The sequence below is a fragment of the Balaenoptera acutorostrata genome, chromosome 10, assembly GCF_949987535.1.
Source record: "Balaenoptera acutorostrata chromosome 10, mBalAcu1.1, whole genome shotgun sequence".
Lineage (NCBI taxonomy): Eukaryota > Metazoa > Chordata > Mammalia > Artiodactyla > Balaenopteridae > Balaenoptera > Balaenoptera acutorostrata.
The window spans coordinates 106,076,819-106,102,631 of NC_080073.1; the positions used below are offsets into that span (position 1 = coordinate 106,076,819).

At 46.6% G+C, this 25,813-nt stretch overlaps 1 protein-coding gene across 3 annotated transcripts in view; it reads left to right on the forward strand.

Moving 5' to 3' along the window:
* GMDS (GDP-mannose 4,6-dehydratase) overlaps nt 1-25,813 on the forward strand; it is a 486,505-nt gene that overhangs the window by 73,239 nt on the left and 387,453 nt on the right. For all 3 annotated transcript variants that reach the window (XM_057554717.1, XM_057554716.1, XM_057554715.1), the window contains exon 2: nt 20,079-20,123. In XM_057554717.1, the coding sequence (XP_057410700.1) occupies nt 20,079-20,123 (45 nt within the window). The remainder of the gene's footprint in view (nt 1-20,078; nt 20,124-25,813) is intronic.

A 25,813-nucleotide genomic window follows, 5' to 3' on the forward strand; every position in this document is an offset into this window, starting at 1 on the left:
TGGGCTACGTTGGTAAACGTGGGACACCAGAGCGAGGACCCAGAATGATGCAGAGGTTTCCAGTGTCCTAATGCCAGATGAGAGATGTTTCATTCCAGGGCTTCAAAGTTATAGCAATCTGAGTCTAGGTCTTCCCTCCCCCTTTGGAATATTATCAAAATATCCTACGCTCTTGGAGTAAGTTGCTGGAAAGTTTAGGTTCAGAATCTCATGCATGCATCTCAGCTAACAGCCCATGTCACAGAGCACTGAAATGAAGGGCTTTGAACGTGTGTGTGAGGTTGGTTTTCAAGTCTCAGCAGAGTCTGCTGGGCCAGAAGTTAAGGATTTCTGTCTCGATTATCCTCACGATTTGTTTCAGAGCATCACTTTTGCAATTTGCCCAACTTGTAACTTTTTTTAGGTTTCATCGAAACTGAATAGTTTTCTGAATGTTTTATTTTTCTTTTCGCTCCAAAATACTGTCTTTGACTAACATCAAAAAAATGTAGGCATTCTAAATTTAAGAATGAACTGGATAAGCGTCAGTCAAAATGGAACCCTATTTGCTTTTGCCTTTTGGTCCTGCATCTTTGGTTCCCTTGTAGGAACCTACTGTCTAGTTGAAGAAGCAAGAAAAAAAAATTGGACATCCACATTATAAAGACAGTTTTTTCTCCTCTTGCGGGGGGTGGTGGTTAAAAAGCAGGTTTGAGTGCACAAGAATGCCAGAGCGAGAGAAGAAGTTACTTACAGTCGAATACCTGAAGGAGCCATGAAGCCTGGCTTTTTCTGATACTGTCATAGAATCCTAGCTCTTTAAGAGCTACAAGGACTATTAGAGATTATATAACTTAATTAAATTCCAGTCTTGTATAACCATAGGTTGCCTGCTGGATGTGTCCATTTGAATATTTTGTTATTGCCTGAAACTCAAAATGCCTAAAACGAAATCATCTTTTCCCACCGAACCACCCCACCCAATATGTACCGTTCTCCCAGTCAACTTGACTCTTCCTTTCTTCTGCCCTGTAACCGCTGACTTTGCCCGTCTTTTACATGTTCATTATCACCACCCTCATTTGGTAACTCACGCTCCCCCCACCTTTTCTGGACTCTCTAGGGAGTTTGCTGCTTTGTCTCCCTCCTTTTCTGCTCCTCTGGCTTCCGGTCGGTCCTGCTCACCACTGCAGACGCTGAAGCACTGCTTTTCCACAGCTGTAAAATTTACTGATTTAACAATTTTATGCAATGTACAGACCATGACTGGGTCTTGGATTAGAAAATAAGCAGTTATTAAAACACTTTGAGGGAAGTTGGGAAACTTAAAAATTGACTATATTAATGGTACTGAGGTCACAGGAGAATTTCCAGATCCTGAGAAACTGCCTGCCAAGGAAGCGTCATTAAGGGTGAAGTATCATCATGTCTGCAGCTTACTTGCACATGGTTCTCCAGCCAACGACAATAACAACAACAGCAAAAGTGAGTGCAGGTGTGTGTAAACATGGAGAGAGACGAGGCAAACGTGAACGACTCTTAACCGGTGAATCTAGGTGAAAGATTAATGGCGTTTCATCAACTATCACGTAGATCTAAAGCTTTTCAGGATTAAAAGTTGGGGGACTATCTTAGTGATTGCTGCAGGGACTAAAGGCCAGTTTCAGGTCAGGTGACAGCACCTGTGGATTGGCGGTGACCACCGAGAGCTTTGTGGAGAGAGGCTGTGTGCCCAGAGGGCACCTCCGGGTGGTGGGAGGTGGCACGGTGATGTGTGCGCAGATGCTGGCTCCTCCGGCCTAGTCACTGGGGACCCTTCTTCCTTGCCCGTGGACAGCCTGGGCACCCTGGACTCATCTGCACTGTTTCCTCCTGTACCTGTTCTCGAGGTTCGTAAGTGGCTGAGCCTCCACGTTCTCCGTTTTCTCCTTGGTCACCATCCTGTCTGGGCTCCATTCTGCCCTCCCCAGGTCTGCATCCAATGGCCAAGGACTTGAATTATTCTTGGAATAGAACTCTCAACTCCTTGGTCCTGGTCTTTCTTTTTTACCTCTCTGCAAACTCCCAACCCTAAATCAGTCTTGGAGTGTTCTTTTTTTTTCTTTTTCTTCTTTTTTTTAACCTATGCTTGTGCCGAAATGAAAAAAATAACCCAAATACATGTATGGTCCCCTTTTTACTCATAGTTTCCAGTCTCTTTTGGGTTCTCAGTGGTCACCTTATGTGATGGGTCTTCTTCCACTTTCCTGACGGTAAATATTCTAAGTCAGCCTCTTTCCTCAAGCTCCCCAGCCAGTCTTGAGCTTCTGGTCCTGAGCAAATAATCTTGCGTTTCAGTTCTTGAAACATACCCCCTCCTCTCTTCCCACTGCCAAGTTGTCTCCATCTACACCCGTCCTTCTCCCGGCTTTGGGGAGACCTGGTCCATCCTGCTCAGACTAGGCCTTTTCCCTTTTCTGTTGAGCCCGTTCCCTTCCCGGTCACGGCAGCTACTCTTCCTTTCTGTCTGTCCATCCACCTCTCTCCTCGGCTCCCCTCCCCAGCCTGTTGACATGCTCTAATCCCTTCCACTTTAAGGAATAATTTTCACCATTTATTAAGGGCCTGTTTCATGCCATGCACTTTATTTTTATTTAGAAAATATTTGATATATGAACATTAATATGTAATATCTATATAATTTATGGAGCATAATGATAAAATGAAAACTTGGGTTAAGCTACCCCCAACTTAAAAAAATTGTAGAATCATGGCGAAAGCTCTCTGAGTGTTCTACCTGCCGAAGTCCAGAGGTGACCGGCATTGTGACATTTGCGTGTTCTCTTGCTTTTCTGTATAGTGTCATAATACATGAATGGTTACTAAACACTATGCTGTGTAGTTTTTTGTGTTTTTTAGTTTATAAAAACTATATCATAGTGTGTATTGTGTCTGCACCTAACAGACTGTGAGATAAAAGATTACAAAACATCTGATTTTTTTCCAGTTTTATTGAGATATAATTGACACACGGCACTGTGTAAGTTTAAGGTGTGCAGCAGAATGGCTTGACTCACGTATGTTGTGAAATGATTGCCATGGTAAGTTTAGTGAACATCCATCATTTCATATACATACAAAAAAATTTTTTTTTCCTCTGTGGTAAGAACTCTTAGGTTCTGTTCTCTTTAACAACTGTCCTATATATCAAGAGCAGTGTTTACTACAGTCACCATGCTGTGCCTCACATCCCTAGGATTTGTCTTATAACTGGAAGTTTGTAGCTTTTGACCCCTTTCCTCCAGGCCCCTTCCCCCTCCCCCTCTGCCTCTGGTGACCCACAATCCACAAGTCTGATCTCTTTTTCTGGGGTTTTTTTTAGATTCCACATATAAGTGAGATCACACAGTATCTGTCTCTGTCTGACTTATCTCACTCAGCATAATGCCCTCCAAGTCCATCCATGTTGTTGAAAATGGCAGGATCTCCTACTTTTTTATAGCTGAGTAATATCCCATTGTGTGTGTATACCACCGCTTGTTTGTCCATCATCCGTCAGCAGACACAGGTTGTTTCCATGTTGCGGCTGTTAGAAATAGCGCTGCGCTGAGCAGTCAGGACATCTGATTCTGAAACTGTTTGCCTCTGTAGCCGGGACCTGACCTCAACTCCTCAGGACTCTGTGTCTAATCCTGAAAACTGGGGTAACAATCGACCCCACCTGTAGGGCTGTTCACGAGGCTAATGCTCAGAGAATACTTCTACCAGCTCTGCCCGCGGTAAATATCTCCCGTTATCTTTCGTACATGTATTGACTGACACAGCTGTCATCAAAGGCAAGGCTTGTCTCTGACACACTCCATCTGGAACATCGACAGATATTTGTCATACGAATGGCTGAGTGAAAACACACCCACGGCGGGGCACATTGGACTCAGAATAAGGAATGTGCGCATTGAAATGTTCATTTTTATTTGGTTAGGCTGTTGGGAATGGAGCTGATAGTTAATTGAGAGCTTTGACTTCTTCACAAGAAAGTTGAGGTTTCACCAGACGGGCTGGTGGTTTCTAAAGTGTGGACTGAAGAGCCCCTGGGTGCCTGGAGGTGCCTCACGTTTGGCCGCGGGGCGGGCGATGGGGCTGTGACACTGATGCCGGGGGAAGCCGAGTGCGTGGAGGGACCCTCCCTTTTCCATGTGTCCTGTGGCTCCTCTGCCTTGGAACCGGAGCCATCTGCTTCAGTTTCCCTGAGCTTGGTGGCAGGAGTGGCCCAGCCGTTTCCGCCGTGTGCTGGGCGTTTGGTGGCGGGGCTGCTTGAGGCCCAGTGAGGCAGGCGAGGGGGCGGCGCTGTCGGGACAGGCAGGCAGTGGGGGGCTGAGAGCCCTTTGGGTGTTGTGTGTTAGGGCAGGGAGGCCAGACGGCCCGTCAGACGGCTTTGATGCATATGGTGCGGACAGGGCATTGCGTGTCTGCTGGTGAATAGGACCTGGGAGATGAGGAACCCGCGGACATGGAGTTTTACTTTACTGAGCAAATGTGAGTAGCGCTCGGAGTGCCCGACAGACAGCGTGCTGGGTCCCAGAGCCTCCGCGTCATGGTCCCTTCCTCCCGGGTCCTGCCGTCCAGTGGGCGGCCCGCGGGCCATCCACACTGCCACACGGGGTAGGTGACAGCAGCTGTGAAGGAAAGAGCTGTGTGCTGACGGGGCAGGGCTCTGACTCAGCCGGGGTGGAGAGAGCTGGGAAGGACTTTGTGAAGAAATGGTGGACGCGTGGGGACCGGGGTGTCAGGAGGGTCAGTGAGGAGGGGCCCTCGGGGAGGGAGGAGCTCTGGGCCAGAGCAGGTCTGCGGGGCCCGAAGGTGGGGCCCCGAGGGCAGGAATGGCAGGCTCGGGCCCCTGCTTCCCGACGCCGACTCCAGGTGCGGGTGCGGGTGCAGGCGGAGGTACAGGCGGAGGTACAGGCGGAGGTGGGGTTTGGGTGCAGAGAACCGGAGCTCTCCCTGCTGAACCCCCAGCCCTGCCTGGCTCTTCCTTGGCCGCGCCTCATTTTCGAGTCCTGTATTAGTGTCCTGGGGCTGCCGTAACACAGCATCACAGACCAGGGGGCTTAAAGAACAGGATTTATTTTCTCCCGGCTCCGGAAGCCCAGGATCGAGGTGTCTGCAGGGTTGGCTCCTTCTCCAGCCTCCAGGGGGCATCCGTTCCGGTCTCTCCCCGCCGTGTGGCGTGCTGGCAGCATCTGGTACCTTTGGCTTCTGTAAGCATTGCTTCAGTCTCTGCCTCCATCTTCACATGCCGTCTCCCCATGTGCGTCTGCGTCCAAATGTCCCCTCTTTGTCAGGACACTGGGCATGTCAGAATAGGGTCCGCCTTATTCTAGCGTGACCTCAGCTTAACGGATTTCATCCGTAATGACCCTATTTCCAAATAAGGTCACAGTCTGAGGGCCTGGGAGTTAGGACTTCAATATATGAATTTTCAGGGGGACACCATTTAACCCATAACAGGTCCTATTTTTAGCCTGATGTTGTTTTTAGAAAATAGCCCCTTGAAATGTGTATATGAACTTTCTCTCCCCTTTGTTTAAGGCCTAGAGACAAAAACATAAAATTGAAACTGGCTTGTAGTAAACGTGCTGTAAAAATTACATAATGAGGTCTGCTCAAGCGCCATAATTTACCTGCGCCTTATAAGAAAATACACGTGCCAATTATTGGGCACTGACCTGTCAGACGGTTGCTGCCAGGTGGGTACTGTCAGCCTGAAACCAGTGGGACCCGCATTTATGCTCTAGGAGGGCGGGGAGAGCGGGAGATGGAGACAGAGACGGAGACACGGACGCAACCAGAGCTAAACCCAGACTTCCTGGCCTGTAATTAGCATTTGCAGAAGGTGCCCAGCGGACACGTGGAGACCGTGGTGCCCGGTGTGTGGCCGCCGGGCCCTGAGTGTAGCTGCCGGCAGGCTCTGGTCAGGTGGCCAGTGCATGGAGAGCAGCTCTCAGCCTACCTGCGCATCCTTCCTTTCCGTCCTGTGGTTTCCCAAGCCTGGGGTCCTGTTGTCAGTTCAAAGGAACAGTGTTTAAGTGGTGTTAGTTTTTTCCTCCTCCCTCTTTTCCTGCCTTTTCTGAATTCATTTTCAGCTGTGGGTCACGTCAACAGTTTTATGAAGGCGAATTCATGGGTGGGTTCCCACCCGTGGACACGTGAACTGGCAACCATTCTAGTGGGTTAGTGCCTGTGCTGCACAGCTTGTTAAATACTTTGAATTTTACCACTCGGTTGAGCGCAGTAGTTTTCATTCACTGATTACTGCAGCTATGCATGTGGCTATGACAGACAGGCCTGTGACCAGGTCGGGCGCGGGGTCTTAGAGTTGGAGAAAGCTGGTGGGTTTGTGGGCCCACTTCCTCCCCAGTGTGGGTCTTCTCCTCCCGTGAGGTCGTCCGTTCCCGAGGGAGTCTCTGAGTGGCCCAGGCTTCTTCCTGCAGGGACCCTGGGGGGCATTCTGTGGGCCTGGCTCCACCCCCCGGCGTATTTCATTGCTGGCTTTTATGGAATCCTTCAGAGTGCGTTTTTTCTGTTTTATTTTAGTCCTTCAGTTACTTGCAGGCACTGCTATTTTGTTCCCCGTTGCATATTTTCTTGAGAAGAATGCTTCTTTCCTTCTTTCATGCCGTTTCTCATTTGTCACCCTCCAAAGCCACTTCAGCTTGTCAGTGTCCCTCAGGAGACTCAAATCACTTCCTGGAGGCGGTGGTTTTATCAGGGAGGCTGCAGTGCAGGCTGCTGTGTTGTCACATGTTGCATTTTCCAAAGCAGTATTTTCTGCCATGGTGATGTCACCGGGATCCAGGTTTATGTCGTCCTAGGTCTCCTCACCCAAGTGGTTAACTTCTTGCAGCCTTTCTCAGAAACCTTCTGTGTTGTTTGTTTGAATACAGTTCAGACTTCGCTGCCTGAATTACATGCCTTCCAGGATGTGCCTTGGGTCGGGATTTCCAGGCTTTGCTAGGGACCCACGAGGGCTGCCCGGTGTTCACAGGTGCTCTGTCACCGCCAGCCCTGCCGCTCCAAGGGCCTGGGCATTCTGTCATTAGATACCCTGGGAAACCCTGCTTCCTAGATGCTCCGTGCTCGTGTATGAGGTATGTTTGCATCCTGAATTTTCTGAGTGGTCCTGTAGTAACCGTATGGGTTTCCTCAGGCTGCTGTAACCAAGTGTCACAAACCGGGGACTTAGAAGACAGGTACATCCTCTCACAGTTGCGAAGGCCAAGTGTGGGATGGCGGCACTCCCGTTGGAGGCTGGGGGAGAGTCGATTCCGGCTCTTCCAGCCTCCCGTGGCCACCAGCATCCCTTGGCTTGTGACCCCACCACTACAGTCTCTGTTTCCGTGGCCATGTGGTCTCCTCCTGCTCTACCTGCCTGAGATGCCTCTGTGCCTCCCTCTTACAAGGACACCTGTGGTTGGATTCAGGGCCCACCCAGATAATCCAGGATGGTCTCTCCAGCTCAAGATCCTTAACTGAATCCCATCTGCAGAACTGTTTTCTGGTGGGAGATGACATTCCTGTGTCTTTGGGGGCCATTCTCTGGCCTGCACGGTAACTGGTCAGTGGGTCATCTTTCCTCCTCCAGGACCGAGTAGCCTTGGCTTGCACTCTCCGTCCCCTCCTCCTCGCCCTGATCGCTTTCCCTTTTCATCCCCCGTGTGTGTCTTTAAGCTCCATCTTTCTCCTCCTTAGTGATGCCATCCTGTCAGTCTTGGCTCCCTACTTCTGGTCGCAAGGCAGCTTGGTTTATATTTGTAAGGCACCTGGCACCTCTTGTGTCCTCTCTCACTCAGCTCGGTGCCCTTGTCGATCTGAGGACAGTGCGGGGCGGGGACGAGTCTGGAGTCAGACTCTCTGGGTCTAAATCCCAGGGTCCCCGGTTAGCAGCTGTGTGACTTTGGGCAAGTCACTTACTTGCTTCTGCCTAAGTTTCACTGTCTGTAATAGGGTGGCAGTGAGGGTAAATACTTTAAACAGCCGTGAGAATCAGTAAGTTAAGCAACGCAAACTGCTGAGGACGCAGCCCGTCACCACACTGCCCAGCATTGGAGACCTAAGCCGTACGCTGCTGCTGAACGGTTAAGACGTGCCTGCCGTGGCCTGAGGAGTGGCAGCAGCGTAAAATATATTTCTGTTAAACACACCTTCTTGTTTTGTTAGGACATTCACTTTAACTGATTCTTTCCCACAGTTCTTGTTGGTGTCAGCTAATTTATTCACTTCAGATTTTTTTTCTGTTTTCTATCTGACGTTGTAATGCATTTATTTGAGTATTTTATACAGACAGCATGACTTGCAGTGATACATGCACAACAGCGTTGGTAGATAAATTGAGATGTTTATAATTTTAAGATAAAACTACACTATTTTTCTAGTTAAGTATAGACCAATTTTAAAATTTAAACGAAAGGCTCACCTGCTGCTGCAGAATTGAGTGCAGATGCAGAAGGCGGCATCATGGCCAGAGCTCTGAGGACACGAAGAGACGGGGAGACTCCACAGCGAATGGCGTTTGCAGTTTCCTGTGCCAGGGTGAGACAGAAAAGCTGTTTGTTGTGTGAAAAAAATTTTAAAGACAATAGGGTGGGAAATATTATGGGATATTTTCAACAAATCTGTAGTGGATTTGATTAGAAGTTGCCTCTCAAAGCTCGGAAAAGAAATTAATGCACTTACTTGCCTGAAATCTGAATTAAATATCTAACAAATTAAAAAATTTTTAACAGGACATTAACTTGTAACTTTGTCCACCTATAAAATGGTTTGGATTAATGCACAAAAGAGGAAACCATCTTTAGATGGAGAGTTGGCAAAGACATTATTTCAGTTATTGAAGTTTTAGTAGAAAATTAGGAGAAAAGACAAAAAGATATTTTACAAAAACTTAAAGATATTTAGTTAAATCATCAAACAATTTCCTGTAGAATACAAGGTCTCCCTAACAATGTCAAAGATCAATTGACTTAAAATTTCAAGTACTTTTTTTTTTTACCTTAACACAAGCTGTACTGCGACATACAAATCACTGCCTGGTAATATGTTGTTTACCCTTTATCTCAAAGGATTTAAAGATTTACAAAGAAATGTTGTAAATTTTTGGCTAGAAATAACAAATTTCTGAATGTTTTACGTATGTCAAAGGAGAATTTCAGATGGATGTGAAAAAATTAATTTCTATCATGACACTACCCTAGCTATGTCACGTCAAATCTTTTCATTAGAATTTTAAAACAAGAGGCTAACCTCGTTTAGCCTCTTGTGGAATGAGCTTATTGCTCATTCCACTATATTCAGAAGCAAGCTCTGTCAGGAGTGTCATAGATGCCATATAAAAATTGTTCCACCCATACATGAAAAGCTGTGAATCACCGCCAGTTTATAGACCCGTGGAAGGAAGTAGAGGACCGAGAAGGCAGTGATCTTGGGTCTTTGCTGACTCTCAGCAGTAGAGTCGGGGTGAGGGTTACAAAATTTCTGTAATATTTGCTCCAGTATAAGGTTTTCTTTTCTGTCTTGCAACAAAAGGAAGAAAACATGATGGTGTGACTTAGGTTTTCTCACTCACGTCACACTGCTTTTGAATGAGCTAAATTTGAAGCTCTAAGGGAAGGACAGCTTGTTTGTGATCAACTAGGGACGTCTGAGAATTTATGTAGAAATTAAAGGTTTTCACAATACAAATCAATAGTAATGATTTTACACATCTTTCTAACATGAATCAATATACATTATTAGTTGCAGTTATTAATAGCATTACATAAACTGGCTGTAAAAACTAGAAGGAATTGGGAGCAGGTGCTGGAGGTGCTTCCAGTTGTGCAGACTCCCTGGAGTCGTCGTTCGCTCTTGACCCAGAGCTAGTGAGTGAACTGGAGCAGACATGGGTTTTAAACTGATGTGCTCCCCAAAGTCACATCAAGGTTTCTTAAAAAAAAAAAAGAGTACACCAGTTTTGCCAGTGTGTATATGAATATTAAAGGGAAATGAGTTTTTGGTATTTAGTTCAGTTTTTGGAAAAATTTTAAGTATATGTATTTGATAAAACCTAGGTATGTGAATTTACTTTTTCAACTGTCAAGTTTATGAAGTCTAAATACAGATATTATGAAATCTAAATATAGATCTCTGAAAAAGTATTTCTGAAGAAAATTTAGATCTGACTTGAGATGTACTGTAAGTGCAAAATAACAGATTTCAAAGACTAATGCAAAAAAGAATGTAAAATATCTCATTAATTTTTCATTAACATTGGTGTGATAACGTTCTGGATATATTGAGTTAAACAAACATATTATTAAAATTAACTTTTACTTTTTTTTCTTTTTACCTTTTTAAAATTGGCTACCAGAAAATTTTGAATGACACGTGTGCTCACAGTATTTCTATTGGCCAGCACCAGCCTAATGCATCACAAGGACACAGTGAATGAATGTTGGCACTGATGTGACAGCTGGTGAGATGGGGATGACGGTGATGTGTTGATTCCTCGTCCTCTCACTAGATTATAAATTCCTAAAGGGTAGGAAATGCAACTTATCCTTTTTTTTTATTTGCCGTATCACATTGCATTATCCTCTAGACATTAATAGATGTTAATCCACTCATTGATTATTGCAGGATCTGCTTTTATCATTCAGAGTACAGACCTACTTTCTTTAATCCTCGGGATAATGGCAATAATCAGTAATCCCTTTGAGTGAGCACACACACACACACACACACACACACATGCATGAGCATTTTGTTCTGTACACTTGAAGGGGGTTTCTTTTAAGCAATCATTCTTAATAATGGATTATTACAAAAGTGATGATATTTAAAAAAATTTTTTTACTAAACTTTATATGAGTTTTTATATACATTTATTAGTTAATTGAAAAGCTTTAAAAAACTTCTGTGGCATCTTGTTTTGATTGAAACATTTTTATTATGATTGAAGGAGAAGTAATATGGAAATAACACGTAGTTAGGACTAGACAAATTGATTTCATCTTCTGCCAAGTTCTCTCACTAGCTCTATGACCTTGAGTAAAGGATTTAAGCTTTCTAATCTGTGATCTGATGTGGAAAAATGGGGATAATATCAGCTATCTCACTGGGATGTTGTGCGATATAAATGGGAGAAATATCTTAGAGAACTTAGCAACCATAAAGAATTAGAGAAATGTAAGATGTTATTAATTTGATAGAAATAGTAAATACTTTGAGGAACATATGTGGAATAAGTAAGATTGCGTTAGCTATATCTCCTGAAAGGTGTAGTGTAAGGTGATAGTTTACCTGAATTTTAAGCCTGGTGTTTTGATAGAAAAAAAAATACTCGGTTTTTCTAAATGGATGATCCAGATCTACCAAACGTAGTCAAGTATCCTGAATAAGTCATACGTATTAGGGGCGGGAATAGCTGAGAAGCAAACCACTGTGTGGTATGTCAGTATTACAAGCCTAGACCACAGGTGGATGGATCTGGTTGGATGGAATTAGGGACACCAGGCTTTCAGTCTGAGTCCCTGGCAAGGTTGGGAATTTGCAGCTGGGTGCTCCTGAGACCAGAATGGGGAGTCGTATACAGTCCCTGTTGGCGTGGACATTATTTCTCACCTGAAGGACCACCCCACCCTCAACACCCTTACAAAACTCTGGTCTTCAGTAGAGTCGAGTCTGGATCCTGTTTTCCTGCTGTCCTATTAAGTCGAGATTTAAGAAGTACATGGTTGACATGTCCTTATACTGGATACACATTAAAAAATACACCTTTGAAGCTCCTTGAAAACAAAAGGTCATGGTTGAGTAGGAGCTAAGCCCCATTGCTGTTGGTGAAAGAGGGCACAATGACAAGATGAAAACAACCAAAAGGGTGAGCCTGCAGAAGTTCCACTGTCATAGGCGCTGTGTTGCACTAAGCTGGGGGAAACGCGCCCAGGCTATACGGCCTGTGAGGCAGAGACTGGAGAGGCCGCTGCCAGCAAGGTGGAGGCCCATGCTCTTCGATGTGGGATTTTCCCCCAAAGTGTTTTTTGATACCTTCTCTGAGTGGCAGAACCTTCGTGCATAATACAGCACAACCCAACAATGAACGCGGAGATTCCCTGGTACCCAGAATCGTGTTTTATGGGTGAACCTGCCTGCAGACACTCTGTTCTTTACCTGTCCTCTGCTCTGAGCGTCAGCTTTATTAGTTCGATGATACGCAGCTTTCTGGGTAGATGCTTACAGACTTCTCCACGGACACCTGTGTGCATATGCTTGAATTTCATCTGTCTTTCAGTGACTTTAACTTATACAAATCACAGCTCTCAGTTTGTATCTTTCTTCTGTGATTTACAATGTCTCCAGCTTGGTAGGGACGCCATAGTTGCAGATCAGGTCTGAAATGGCTCAGGGTGCCCATAACTGACATTTCTGCCATGGCGTGTGCCTGTGATAGGAATGGTCTTAACTGTTTATATCCCTGAAAGAAATTGGGTTAAAAAGAGCAAGAATGGGCTTCCCAGGTGGCGCAGTGGTTGAGAATCTGCCTGCCAATGCAGGGGACACGGGTTCGAGCCCTGGTCTGGGAAGATCCCACATGCCACAGAGCAACTGGGCCCGTGAGCCACAATTACTGAGCCTGCGCGTCTGGAGCCTGTGCTCCGCAACAAGAGAGACCGCGATAGTGAGAGGCCCGTGCACCGCGATGAAGCGTGGCCCCCGCTTGCCGCAACTAGAAGAAAACCCTCTCACAGAAACGAAGACCCAACACAGCCATAAATAAATAAATAAATAAATAATTAAAAAAAAAAAAAAAAAGAGCAAGAATATTTGCAAATAGTTAGGCTCTACTTGTCACCAACAGTGACATTGAAATAACAACCGAACGTGCAGTAGAATGTAGAAAGATATAGTCATCAATATCTTTGTGTCTTTTTGTTATTCTTAGGACCTTTTTAAAGTCGGTCAACAAAAGAGCATTTGTTTTGTCTTTCTCCATTAGCCAGGGCACAAACTCTACAAGAAAGGCACAAGGAAATGCTAATAAATCAGGTAAATACTAAAATTTAATATTTCTTCTCTTTTCAGTACTGCATTTTTTTCTTCCAAGTTTAAAGCTTTTCGTTAAGCGTGGCCTTGAACCCTGGACAAAGTGCAGCTCTGTTTTAGAGTACCTGCAAAAAATCATTTCCTCTATACATCATTTGGGCGATTAGAACTATGCAAGTATGTACTTTGCAAAGAAACAGCCTTTAATTAATTGTATGGACTGTCACTTTGAGAGATAATGAGAAAGGGAAAAAGAAAGAGAAGCTCTATTTTCCATTTCTGGACAGTTTTAATTCATGTATATATTTACTACAAAGGGATTATTTTAAGCACGAACTTTACTGGTAATTTATTATTAACTTCTCTCTAGATCTGAACAAGTCTTTATCAATGTATTTGGAGCCCTGAGTTATACAAACTTTCAGTGAGTATATTGTTCTAAACTTGAAAGGAGTCATTCACAGCAGCGCTGGACTGGTCAGTTAGCAGATCTTTAAAAGGGTTTTGACAGGGATATGCTTCTTGTATTTCCTCTGTTTTTCCCACCTTGATTTCATGCTCGAGGGTGGTGATTGATTTCCCCAGGGCACCGTGCCATCCAGTATGGACGAGGTCGGCGGGGAAGTAGTTCATAGCGTTCCTTTTCTCCCCCGGCCCTGCCTCTGTCCGTGACTCACGCATCTGCTGGTGGGTGCTCCCTGGTAGCAGAACACTTTGCTTAGCTGCGCAGGTTACCTGGCTGCTCTTCTCATCCTGTCCGCACGTGGGGATGCTGATCCGTGTGAAACCAGCGTTGAAGTCTAATCCTATCTCGGCCAGGAAGTGCCTGGCTTCCCAGATACTCTCAGAGCAAGAGTGCAGGGGCTAAATCTCTTCCTTCCTTTCTGCCCTCTATTCCCTGACACCTATGGCCACGGGAATGTTTGAAACTCACTAATCTGTGACACTTTGCTTTGTTAATAAATTCTGTAGAGACCAAATTTTATGTTAAAACATCTGTAGGCCCATCATTATGGAGTGATTGATCCTATTAGTGGAGCAGATTGCCATATAAATCATTCATTAGAAATATATATGTGGTGCAGATCCTTGCTCTGTTTACTAGCTGGGGTATCGGGCAGGTTACTTGGTCTCAGTTCACTTAAGTTTGCTCATTTGTGAAAGAGAGATAATAATAGTGCTAACTACACAGGGTTACTGTGAAGATTGAAAAGTTAATGATCGTAAAGCGTTGGGAGCGTGACTGACATAGCCTAAGCACTAAATAAGTGCTTACTCTTGTTGTTAATACTATTATCATCATCATTTGTAGTAATTCCAGGTCACGTGAGGACTTTTGTTTCCTCTCTGAAGGGTAGAAATTTTAGCATGAGTGTCAAGAAAGGGAGAGTGGGAGAGAGAAAAAGCACAGGGGTTCAAACTGAAGGAGCTTACATTTTAAAGAGGCGAGAACGTGGGCAGGAGGCCGTTCTCTGTGGGCACTTGTATTCGTGTGGAGATGGACAGGCTAGCTCACGCTGGATGCAGCTGCATTACGTACACCCAGCACACGCGTGTGCACTTGATGAATGCCTTAGGATTTACTTTTGAGGGTTTTTAAACATCTCTGGGACGGTGTTGGAATGTGTGTGTTGTCCTTCTTCTAAGAGTGTAATTAGACATTATCTTTCTATACCTTACTAGCAGCTCTTCCCTCTAATCCCACTTTTCTTACAGCGCTCGCCTAAATCACAGAAATGTGTTTCGCTGTGATGAGGTCGGTGGTGCTACAAGCGCTGGGTTGTGCAGATGCCCCTGGAGTTCAGGTTTCGGTGTTTTCGTTCTTCTTTGCTCATTAAACGAAGAGTTTACAATAATCATTTGCCGTTTGAAAGGAACGTGGATTTTAAGCCAGGTTATCTTGGGAGTTCTACCACTAAAAATCTGCTCACCAGTTTCCAAATATTTTTTGAGTGGCTTTTAGGAGATAAAAATGAGCCAATTTTATATACGTTCTAGATGCTTAGAAGAAAAAACCAATTGGAGAAATACAGCCTACTAGAAAAATGTATAAGAAATATAAAAGATAAGAATAAGTAATTCCCAGAAGAAATAGTACACACAGTCATAAACACAAAAACCTTTTCAGTTTTTATACTAATTAAAAAATGAAAAGAAAAACATAGCATTTTTTAACCTAGCAAACTGAAAAAATATTTTCTGAAATTAACCTTTTAGGTCATTTCTTCCCTCTGTGATATTTTATTTTTAGTTTACCGTTGGCCATGAGACTTAACATTAGAATCTTTTGAAATTGAATGTTAATTTGAAATTAACATTAGAAACATTTTGAAAATACTTGGGGGAAAGATATCAGGGCAGTGGTAGAGCAATGTGTAGTCTGATGGGGGGTATCCAGCCTCTTTCTAAAATGTTGCCTTTAAGCTTCAGCTCATCACAATTTCCTGGGAGGTCCTGGTTTGCAGCAGAGCCAATGTCACTTATCCATGTGCCGTGTGCGCGTGTGAGGTGTGTGTGCAGCCGCTGAGCACCCCCTAGGGGGCTCTTTCCCCAGCAGGGGGTCTGCAGGAAGGGGTGGTTAGAAAGGGGTATCCATCAGTCTTTGCTCTGCAGGGGTTGTTGATCACTCCTTCTACCGGGAGGTAGATCAAAGGGAGTGAAAGGCAGTTCTTGGGGGTGGGGGGCGACCTCAACTTTTACCGGGAAATAATCTTCAGCTTTCAAGACTACAGGAGCCGAGGTTATTTATATGTTTTGCGTATGATGGTGTCCTCGTGGCCAGTCAGGTACTGCTCACTCTCCTGACACTTGCTGGCTCTGTTCTTGTTCTTCCCTCTGGTTCTCAACTGTACACATTAGTCCAGTCTATTCATTTTAGCTCTTTTCACAGTAGTTTTTAGTTAAAAATTCTGAGGTCTGAGAGATCTGTTTTTACTTTTCTTACTTTCTTTCCTTTTTTGTTTTTCATGTTCTACTACTTCCTAACTGTGTGACTGGACACTAAACATTTAATGTTTTCAGTCTCAGTTTCCTGAGCTGCAAAATGAGACAGTGGGATTAATAATCCCAATGGTCTTTTGAGTTCTGTGAGTGTGACAGAGATTTTATCCAGTGCTTTGTGCTGCAAGCATGAGCCAGGTGAAAATACTTTTCCCTCCCATTCTGCCTCTGGAATCTTGGCACTGCAGTGGCTAATCTTCCCATCTGAAGTCTTCATTCTAATTCAAAGTGGCATCTTCTGTTAATCTTTGAGGTGTCTGTACTTCTCTCATTGGAGGTACAGATTACTTTGATATTGTAATTGCAATTAGCTGACAATGCTTATTTTAGAGTAATTAGGGCACAGAGACTTAAAGCACGTGGCAGGCAGTGTGGACAAGTGCTTTCTCTCCTTACAGGAGGGGTATTTTACTTCCCAGTGCTTGAGGTGATCTAAACAAGGGAATTCATTTTATTAGAGGCCTGGTTTCTTCAGCCCAGCACTGCTCATTATCTTATCCTCTTCAAAGAAGCTGCCCAACGGTGCTTCGGCAGAAACATAGTCTGATTTAGGCGCAGCTCAGAGGGCCCGCGTTCTCAAGTTGCATCTGAGAAGCTGTCCTTCTCACTTGTCCTGTGGGCTAGAAGTGAATCCATGTTTGGAGAGAGAAGAGGAATGCTCTCTCCTCTCTGCAGGAAGGTAGGTGGCCATATGTTTGAGGACATGGGTGGGTATGAGGCCATACGTGTGTGGACATGGGTGGGTATGAGGCTCGGTCAGGGCTATTTGAGACTTCTGTGGCCTTCGGGAGAAGGGGGAAACTTTCTGCGGTCCCTTCAGCTTTTTATAGATGTGAAATTTTAGGTAATTTTTATCTTATAGTCAAGATAGGATTCAATTTCTGGAATTACTGTGAATTGTATAGGTATGTATCTGGAACATTCCATGAAAGGTGAAGCACAAGGACGGGGGCTGCAGGCACCAGGCACACCGGAATCCTCCCGTTTTGGACCCTCGGCAGTGGCCCTGCCGCCTGGCTCGACAGCCTGAAACGTACATCCCAATTCCACCTCCAGACACTGCTTCCAAGAGGCAGCGGTTCCCACATGAGGCTGGAGAAGGCCCCGGCCCTGTGTTCCTGCCTCCCCCCTGAGCTCTGGGCTGTCCTAAAGTTACAGGACCTTCTGCGTTTGGGTCATCTGGTTAAAACTAGAAGGACTGTTTAATCCGTAAGATACCCTGTCATGCAAAGTGACTGAATCCGTTTGGTTTAAAAATGAGTCTGTTATGGTCTTTTTATTGCTTTGTTGGGCTCTGGCACGTGCTGGTGGGCCCCGGGTGAGGGAGGTGGTTTCCCAGGGCACAGTCGTGGGAGCCCCGGCTTCTAGTCCTGGCTTCCCCTCTCGTGGGCGCCACCAGGCGGGCCCCTAACCTCCACGGGCCTCCCTAACGCCCGTGCCAAGGGGCTGCCTGCCTTCCCCGTGAGTTCCTGCGAGCATAAGACAGAACATATTTCTGTGTCTTGAAAATGTTAAAGCCGTGGTGCTTACTTCCAGCTGTGCAACATTTAATGTGAAATGGAGACTGTCTTCATAACCATGTGCAAAACCGAATTGAACAGAGTCCCAGTTGGGGTGCTGGCTCCCCAGTGAAAGCGTCTCTGGCGCGCGGCGTGAGCCCGGGCTGGAGTCTGTCCCAGATGAGTTGTGTTCGCCGTGAGCCGGACATGTAGTCCGTCAGCTCCTCGGCCTCCAGGAGTCGAGAGTCAGATGTCGTGTTGGCCGTGGCTCTCAGTTGCCGTGACGTTGTGGTTTTCCGTCTGGGGGAGGTGCTGTGCGACCGGCCCGTCCTCCTAGAGGGGCTTCGGTGCAGGGGTCTGGGGGCCGGGAGAGGGGGGCCAGGGGCCTCGCGCTGCCGCGGTTCCCACACTGTGCGGCCGGCCCTATCACTTGGGAGACCTGGCAAGGAAGTGAGGAGGAAGCGGGTGCCACTGCTGGGGCAGAATGTTCCAGCCCGGCTGGAAAGTTTGAGGAGGGCCTGGGTGAGAAGAGCAAGACCTATTGACAGGGCTCAGCCCTGGGCAGGCCTGTTTCACATCAGCCTCTGAATGGTCACAGCCCCTCCCCACGGTCTCACCTCTGCCTTTTTGTTCTTAAACATTCTCAGCAACCGTGGTGGAGCACGGAGCATTTTAACTTTTTATTCAGAGAGAAAGTAAAAACGTGCAGAGTACAGTGTTGCCTGCTTCAAAATGACACCACCACCACCAAGAGCAAAACAAAATGCTGTCTGACCTACTGTAAAATTATTATTATTGTTGTAAATGCTTTTTCTGTTAAGCTGTTTTCAGAATTAATTATAAGACTATTGATTATCCTCAAGTTTCTGATGGTCCTGTAGATCGACCTGGCTTGTCGGGGTGTGAATTGTTCAGCTCTCTTATCTGGTTTACTTTGCATGTTGGGTGTGTAAAACCACACAACTGTGCGTATATCGTAAGATTGAGAGGAAAAGGAATGTGCCAGACCATTTCTCTTCTCCACATGAGTCTGTAAACCAGAATATTTATGTCAGCAAGTCAGAAGGAAACTTGATGGGGGTTTTAATGAACCACAAAATGTGCCCCTTGTCCCCCTCGCCTTGTCATCCTGCCTGAATTCACGCGTGGCTTCTGCATTAGTGCAGTAAGGACCCTCTCATTTTCAGGACCCATAGGGTGTCTCCAGTTCCAGCTCTAAGTCAAGCAATGATAGGAATAAAACCTGCTTTCTTTTTCTTTTTCCTGGAATATCTGGTAGGAACTTCTGAAGCTCAAAGGGATATTTTAAGCTTTTACGAACTGAGGAAACCAAAGAAAATCCAGATATTCCCAACCAGTTTTGAGCACACAGATTTCCAGTAGTTGGAGCCTCTCATTTTTATGTTAAGTCTGGATGGGAGGGAGGGGACCTGCCCAGGCTGAAAGCAGAAGGGCAGTTACAGGATTGATTGTGAAATATCCACCCAGCTCATTTTCTGAGCAGGGCTGGTGATGTTCCCCGTATCTCTAGAACCCTGATTTTGTGCCTTGTGGCCTCTTAACGGTTTCATCAGATGGCTCTCATACTTTCTTTCCCTAAAAGTGGCGCATGAGGTATTTTACTTAGAACCTCCATCCTCACCTAGACATTTTTAAAGAATTTAAAAAAACGAGCTGAGAATCTCTGTGTTTAGTCAGACACCGTCATCTTAACGTAGAGATTAACTGCATGATTTAAGATGCATACAAATGAAGTTCCCATTATTTCATAAAAAGTAAGCACCTCACTTTTACTGAACTCCGCGTGCACGTGCGCCTGCCCGTGTATTCAGGGCTAACACCAACGCCATCATGTCTACGGCCCGCCCCCACCCCACCTTCAAACCCCACACCCTTTCTGGGGTGACTTTCCAGACCCTTGGGCTCGAAGCCAAGGCCACCAGTGCCTGGAGGGCCTCCCCAGAGGGCCCACACCTCCCCCTCTCCCTGTGGCAGCTCTTTCCAGTGGTGTCAACACCGCTGTGCTCTCAGCCTCCTCCCCACACTCTCCCTGCCCTCTCCCCAGGCCCCGCAGCTCCTGTCTCATCCCTGCTCCAGCGTCTCCTTCTGTACAGCACCCCCAGAAATAGTCAGATTCCTGTTTTATGTCCCAGGAGCACCAGGGCCTTCTGCTTGGCCGCACACGTGTTGCGTATTTCACAGGCCTAGTAAGCGGCAAAACCTAAAGCAGATCCATCAGCTTTTGAAGCTTCATGTTCTCCCTGTTGCCCCCACGTGTCCCTGGATTTCGGTTTCTTTCCCTGTGCACGTGGTGATGCCAGCGCCTTCCCACGCTCCCGTGGGCACAGACGAGCGCCCGTCTGTGGGAGGCTTCGTGGACAGCAGAGCACCACTCGGTGTTCACGTCGGATGTTGTCTGTGTTATTTTCATGTCGGTTGCCGTGAGCCTTATTTAAGTTCCTAGAGCCTCTGAAATGCTGTTCTCAAAACCCTTGGTCTTGGCCACGATGGGTCTGACGGTTGTTGATGTTCCTTGTCTTCCAGGACGGCTCCTACTTGGCTGAGTTCCTGCTGGAGAAGGGCTACGAGGTGAGTCCCCTATGAGCCGGCACAGGCCGACGGGATACCGCGGACACCGTGGCCTCCCGCTTCCTCTCTGCTGTCCTTCTGTGTGTGTTTCCACGGAAGCTCTGATAACAAGTCCAAATCAGGGGAAGAATGTGCCTCTTGGCTGGTCACAGCGCCAGCTCATTGTGCTGTTTATCTGCTGGCGCGCTGGCAGCCCCCCACCCCCCATTCTTGCTGTTTCCCTGCTTTGCACGCTTCCCGCATTCTCAGCTAAACCAGCAACCGGGTGAGCTGAACGCTGTACCGTCCTTAGGGTTAATTTATGATGTCATGTGTTACATAAAAAAGTCCCACTCACAGCGAGTCACTTAATTCGGAAATTGCACAGAGCAGTAAAAACTAAGCTGATCCCTGGCAAGCCTGAATGCAAAGTTGACACTTAGAGATGCTTGCTTTCCAGTCGGCAGCCAGTATTTCGTGGAAGCTGGAGCTTCTGCATTTGCTGCTCTTGCCCTTGTCTTCCTTTTCTCCTTCTCCTCCTCCTCCTTACACGTTTTCTGCTTTCCTTGAAAGAAACAAGGGTTTTACATATTAAATGGATGTATCTTAGCGTGTACATCTTACACTTTTTAAGAACAGTTTTCAGATATGCACATCTCTAGAAATCTCTGTGCTCTGCAGAGGACAGAAGCCTACGCAGTGGCACATGTTCTCTGGCCTGATGTGGGGGGTGTTTACCTTAATAATTTTGGATGCCATGTTTTTTCCAGTCGCAGGTACATTGTTTGAAAAATGCGCACCGTGGACAAATGCAAAAACAATAGCAAGGAATTTGGCATTTAAGCACCAACAGGATTTGAAGAAAAGGAACCTAGTTTTCTTAGTGTAACGCGTAATCTTTTCTGTGAACTTTGACTTTTAGACTTTGGTTAATAGCAGATATGATTAGATCTTCTGTGCCTTTATCTAATAATGGCTACTTCTACATCTTGTAATGATATCAAAAAAAGGCAAATGTAACTATGGAAATAGGCATGTACACATATGTTCATATACATAGATTCCTATAATAATTGAGCGATCAATTCATATTCTTCAGAGCAGAGGATTCTAGAGTGATATGTAGAATAGAAGTATTGGTTTTAGGTGAAGACTGAGATTTATTCAGGCTGGACTAACTTGGCGCTTTAATAATTCTAAAAGGAAAGGTTTGCGAGAGAGACGTACTTATCTTGTTTCAGAGGTTGGGACAGGCGAAGAGTCGTTCGGTGGCTGGAGCCGGGTGAGTGATTCGGCTGTGTACCAGGTGAGCCAAGAGAAGGAGCTACCTGAGTAATGGTGATGGATCAGGGCACCTTACCCCCAAACATGGCCCCTTGGCATGTGAATATTTTAAGCTGACGGAGTTTGAAAAAACAGCAGAAGTTTCTCCTGTTTATTTGTCTTTGTCAGTTTAGTGTAGAGGAGGAGAACATTTTCCTCGACCCTCTTAAGGGTCCCTGGCTGGGTCTGAAAATTAAACTGAAAGCATACAGATGTATTTAATGTAAGTTTTCTGTGACTTGGGAGCCTTCCTGAGAAAATGAGGGTCCGAAGAGGCGGGTAGGCCTGCGTACTTGTGTGCTAGGTTAGGTGAGCAGGGGCAGTGGTGGAGAAATGAGGTCCAGGGGTCTGCAGTCCGTGTAGGACTGGCGGTGGCTCAGCCAGGTCTGTTGGGTGGGATTCTTCCCGGCCTCCCCTTGTCTTGGGACGTAAAGATGCTCCTTTCCTCCAGGTGTGGGGAGGGCACCTCCCACCTGGCTGCTTCGGGGGAGAAGGGCGGGGGGAAAGTCAGGGTGACCTTCCCGCTTCTGTGATTTTCTCAGGCTCCTTCAGCTTAAAATGTGCAGTGCGCCGAGACACCACGCCCTGCAGGTGTGCCCTGAGCCCCTCACGGTCCCCGCAGCTCGGGAGGAGAGGTGGTGTGTCAGCAGGAGTGCTCGAGCCGTGTGGGTCCCGAGATGCACTTCCGAGGTGGACGCGGGGCCCTGAGGCATCAGACGCGGACGTGGCTGGCCCCAAGGGAGAGGGAGCTGGCGAGGCGGTGTGAGGCGCCGGGAGGAGTGGGGGCGGGGGTCTGTCTGGACGCGGTAGGCGGTCAGCTTCCTCGGGCAGCAGGATGGCGATGTCAGTGTTACTGGGAAGGGCCCGGAGGAGGGTGTGCCCAGGAGGCGGAGCTCCATGTAGGCGGCCTGTTCGGGAACTGCCAGACCCCTGAAGACGGGTCGTCATGCTCCTAAGTGGACCAGAGACTCAGGAATACATCAGAATCTAGGCCAGCCAGGTGCACTTCGGGTGTTTCCTTCCGTTGGCGTCTGAAACTGTAAGAGCAGGTTGGATTCTGATAAAGAAAGACCATAGAAGGCCCACTCGGCAAATCACAGTTCGTGGGAGGGATGAGTCATTGAAACAGTGATTGGCAGGAGAGGAGAGGGCAGAAGGAAATACCCCCTGCAGTTCAGGTGGAAGGCTCGGAGCTGCACGGCATGACCGGAAGGGATTCCTCCTTGGAGCACAGGGGAGTGTGAGTTTTGTAGGAATGGAGGCCGTGAGAGGGTGTTTATCTGTCCTGTCTTCAGTTTTCCTAGGCTGCTGTCTTCACTTTTAAGAGATTGATGTAATTGGAGGGTAGGCTTCTTAACTGGGATGTGATGATAGCACAGGCTTTATCTTTTGGCGTTTAGGTCAAAGTAGATGTGAGAGTGATTTTTCGAAGAGGCTGCATTGGACAATTTCCAGAATTACCGCCAGCAGCCCCTGATTGCTCCAGAACATGAGCAAAATAAATAACAGGGTTAGAAAATTGCCTCCCGTGCAATGAGAGGGGACACCCCTGTCCACACCTGAATCCAGAGGGCCAACATCAGCAATTTTGGACGAGCACCTCCTTCTAAGTCAGAGGGTTCCCAGCGTTTAGCCTCAGAGCCACCCGGGCCCCACCGAAGACGAGGCGGATGAGTCCGGGGCCTTAGACCTGCCTTTCTAACAGCCCCCAGCTGTCACGGTGGCTGCTTTCCTGGGTCCTGTGGTGTGAGAACCACTGCAACTAGAGGTTCAAGTGAGCTCTTTTAATTCCAAGGTGAAGATGAACAGCATTTCTTAAGGTATCTTAATTTGGGGTACCTTGGTTCCCTGAGCTCTCATATTATTTTGAATCTAGTCTTTGTGGAAGGAATATCACAAGGCCCAGAAATAACTGGAAACAATATACTTTGGGGTAGCAAAGTGTCGCTGGGAACAAATGAACACTAGGAGGAAGAGCTGCATATTCTGAGCAGGCTTGATCCTGAGGCTGAGATCTTCCTGCATAAGAAAGGGGCAGGCTTCCCTGGCCGGCAGGGGTGAGGTCAGCCTTCATGATGAGCACGGGGAGGCGTGGACCCGATGGACACTCAGCTGGAGGGAAGCAGGTTGAGGGGCAGAGCCAGGTGGGCTGGGGAGTGAAGATGGGGCAGCGAAGGCAGATACAAGCCTGTGCGCGGAGGTGATGTAGCACAGTTAGTCAAAGGAGCAAAGTAAAGGTATAAAAAGCCTGGCTAACCTTGAAGCAGAGAGAGATGTTTGTGTATGCCTTGAAAGGGAATCTCATATGTTACAGATTAACTAGTTATGGTTAAATACCTCGTCTGACCACACACCTTAGATTTCTGAAGCTGCGGGGCCTGGTCACCTAACCTGTCCTCTGAAATCCGTGCATCTAATCATGTTCTTTTTTTTGTTGTTGTTCAATTCACGATATATTATGAGCGTCATTCCACGTCAAGGCATAGGACTACTTCATTTTTTGGCCGTGCCATGCGGCATGTGGGATCTTAGCTCCCTGACCAGGGATCGAACCCTTGCCCCCTGCATGGGGAGCACGGAGCCTTAACCACTGGACCGCCAGGGAGGTCCCATCTGATCATGTTCTGAACGAACAATGTAACGTGAAAAAGATGGATTGCTTCATCCCGGGTCCTCACTGAGAAGGGACCCTTTAAAGGTTTAAAGTTTTTAATGCTGCTGGTTTCTTGAATTTTGCTCCAGATTAAACATTTTTTTGGGGGGGGGCATAAAGATAAAGAGAATGGATCTAATACGTGTTCATTATTTATAGAATGTCTGTAGGTATCATCTCATGATGAGGAGAGCCAAGAATTCTCAGCGTTTATAGAAAATCATCCTTTAAAGCTTTATGGATTTAATTCTACACACTGTTGAAGTGCAGAGGGTAATTCTCCTTTGTACCATGTCAGGCAGCTCACAGCAGGGAGGTGAGTGAGGCAGCCCCTGAGCTGGGTGCTGGACCGCGTCCTCATCCTTTCCCGCCACTTGCTGGCTCCGCGGCCTCTCGGAGACTTAGATGATGAGTGCACGTGTCCCCAAGGTCGCCACCAAGGTCAGGTGAGACGCACGTGGACAGCAGTCCAGAGGAGCTCTGTGGGCCTGTGGAGCTTAGTCTTACAGGACAGGTGGGTGGCACAGTGCTTGGTGCTGACCGGCCGAGGGACGCAGATTCTGTAGGAGGCCCTCGGTCCGGTCTGTTACTTCGCGTCAGGGAAGGGCGGGTGTGTGACGTTGCCCGGGTCCCAGCTGTGCGTGCTCCTTCTCGTCACCAGGGAAAGAGGAAAACCACAGGAGTGAAGCTTCCTGTGAAGGTACCTCTGGTTTCAGGTGCCTTCCTAGCGTCATTGTTAGCAGATAAGCCAGCAATATACTTTTGTACTTACTTTGTGCAAAATACAAAGAGAAACCAGAAAGATGAAAGACAAAGTCAAACCCTTTAAAAGCTAGAATGTGTCTGGGAATATGTGGGAAATCTATATTAATTAACTTGGTAACAATGATAACACAGCGAATCAGAATGTAAAATTAGAGAACAGGCAGATCGTGGGTTTCCCTTCCAGGAGAGGAACTGTAGCCAGGGGGCCTCAGGAGAGCGGAAGAGAAATGGGGCGGAAGGGCTGTGCAGTCATCCCTGGGAGACCTTTGTTAGAACTGGAGTTCCGGTGCTTCCGTTCTTGATCCGTGGATCCTTTTTTCTGAGTTGTTGGTAATCCTATTGATAGAAGCCTTGGTGCAAAAAAGTCAAAGCTTTTTGTGGCTTTCGCTCTGAAACCATACTGAGTGTTGGCACAATGGGCCACGTCCACCTTTAACAGAACCACGTGCTGGTGGCGTGGTCTCAGGCAGCGTCCCCACCTGTAAGATGGGAGTCACGATACGAAGGTGGTTGTGAAGGTTCAGTGATTTAATGTCCACAGAGAACAGTGTCTGTGCACGGTCACTGCCGTGTGTGCTGATGTGACCGACGTCATCTAGACTTTTCAGAAGCAGGTTGCATTAAACATCCCTGGGAGGCATCCTTGCCTCCAAGACAAATCTAGACACTGAAGAATTTAAGATCCAATGGTAATAATTTTCTATTTTCTTGACTGTAGTCAATCAATCAATCAGTCAGCATTTCTGTGCATTTATACTGCCTAATCTGACTCTCGGTTTTGCAGTCAAACGAACTTTGTTCTGACATCGTTGAGAACTTGAAAATTTCCTTTTCATCACTTAGTTAAACGGGACTTGAAATTTTTTTGTCAAAAATGCTCACTTCTGTTTAACACCTCAGTTTTTCAGAAATTTTGGTTTTGAACGGCTATAATTTAATAACGATTTTAATTAATTTTATCGGGAATCAA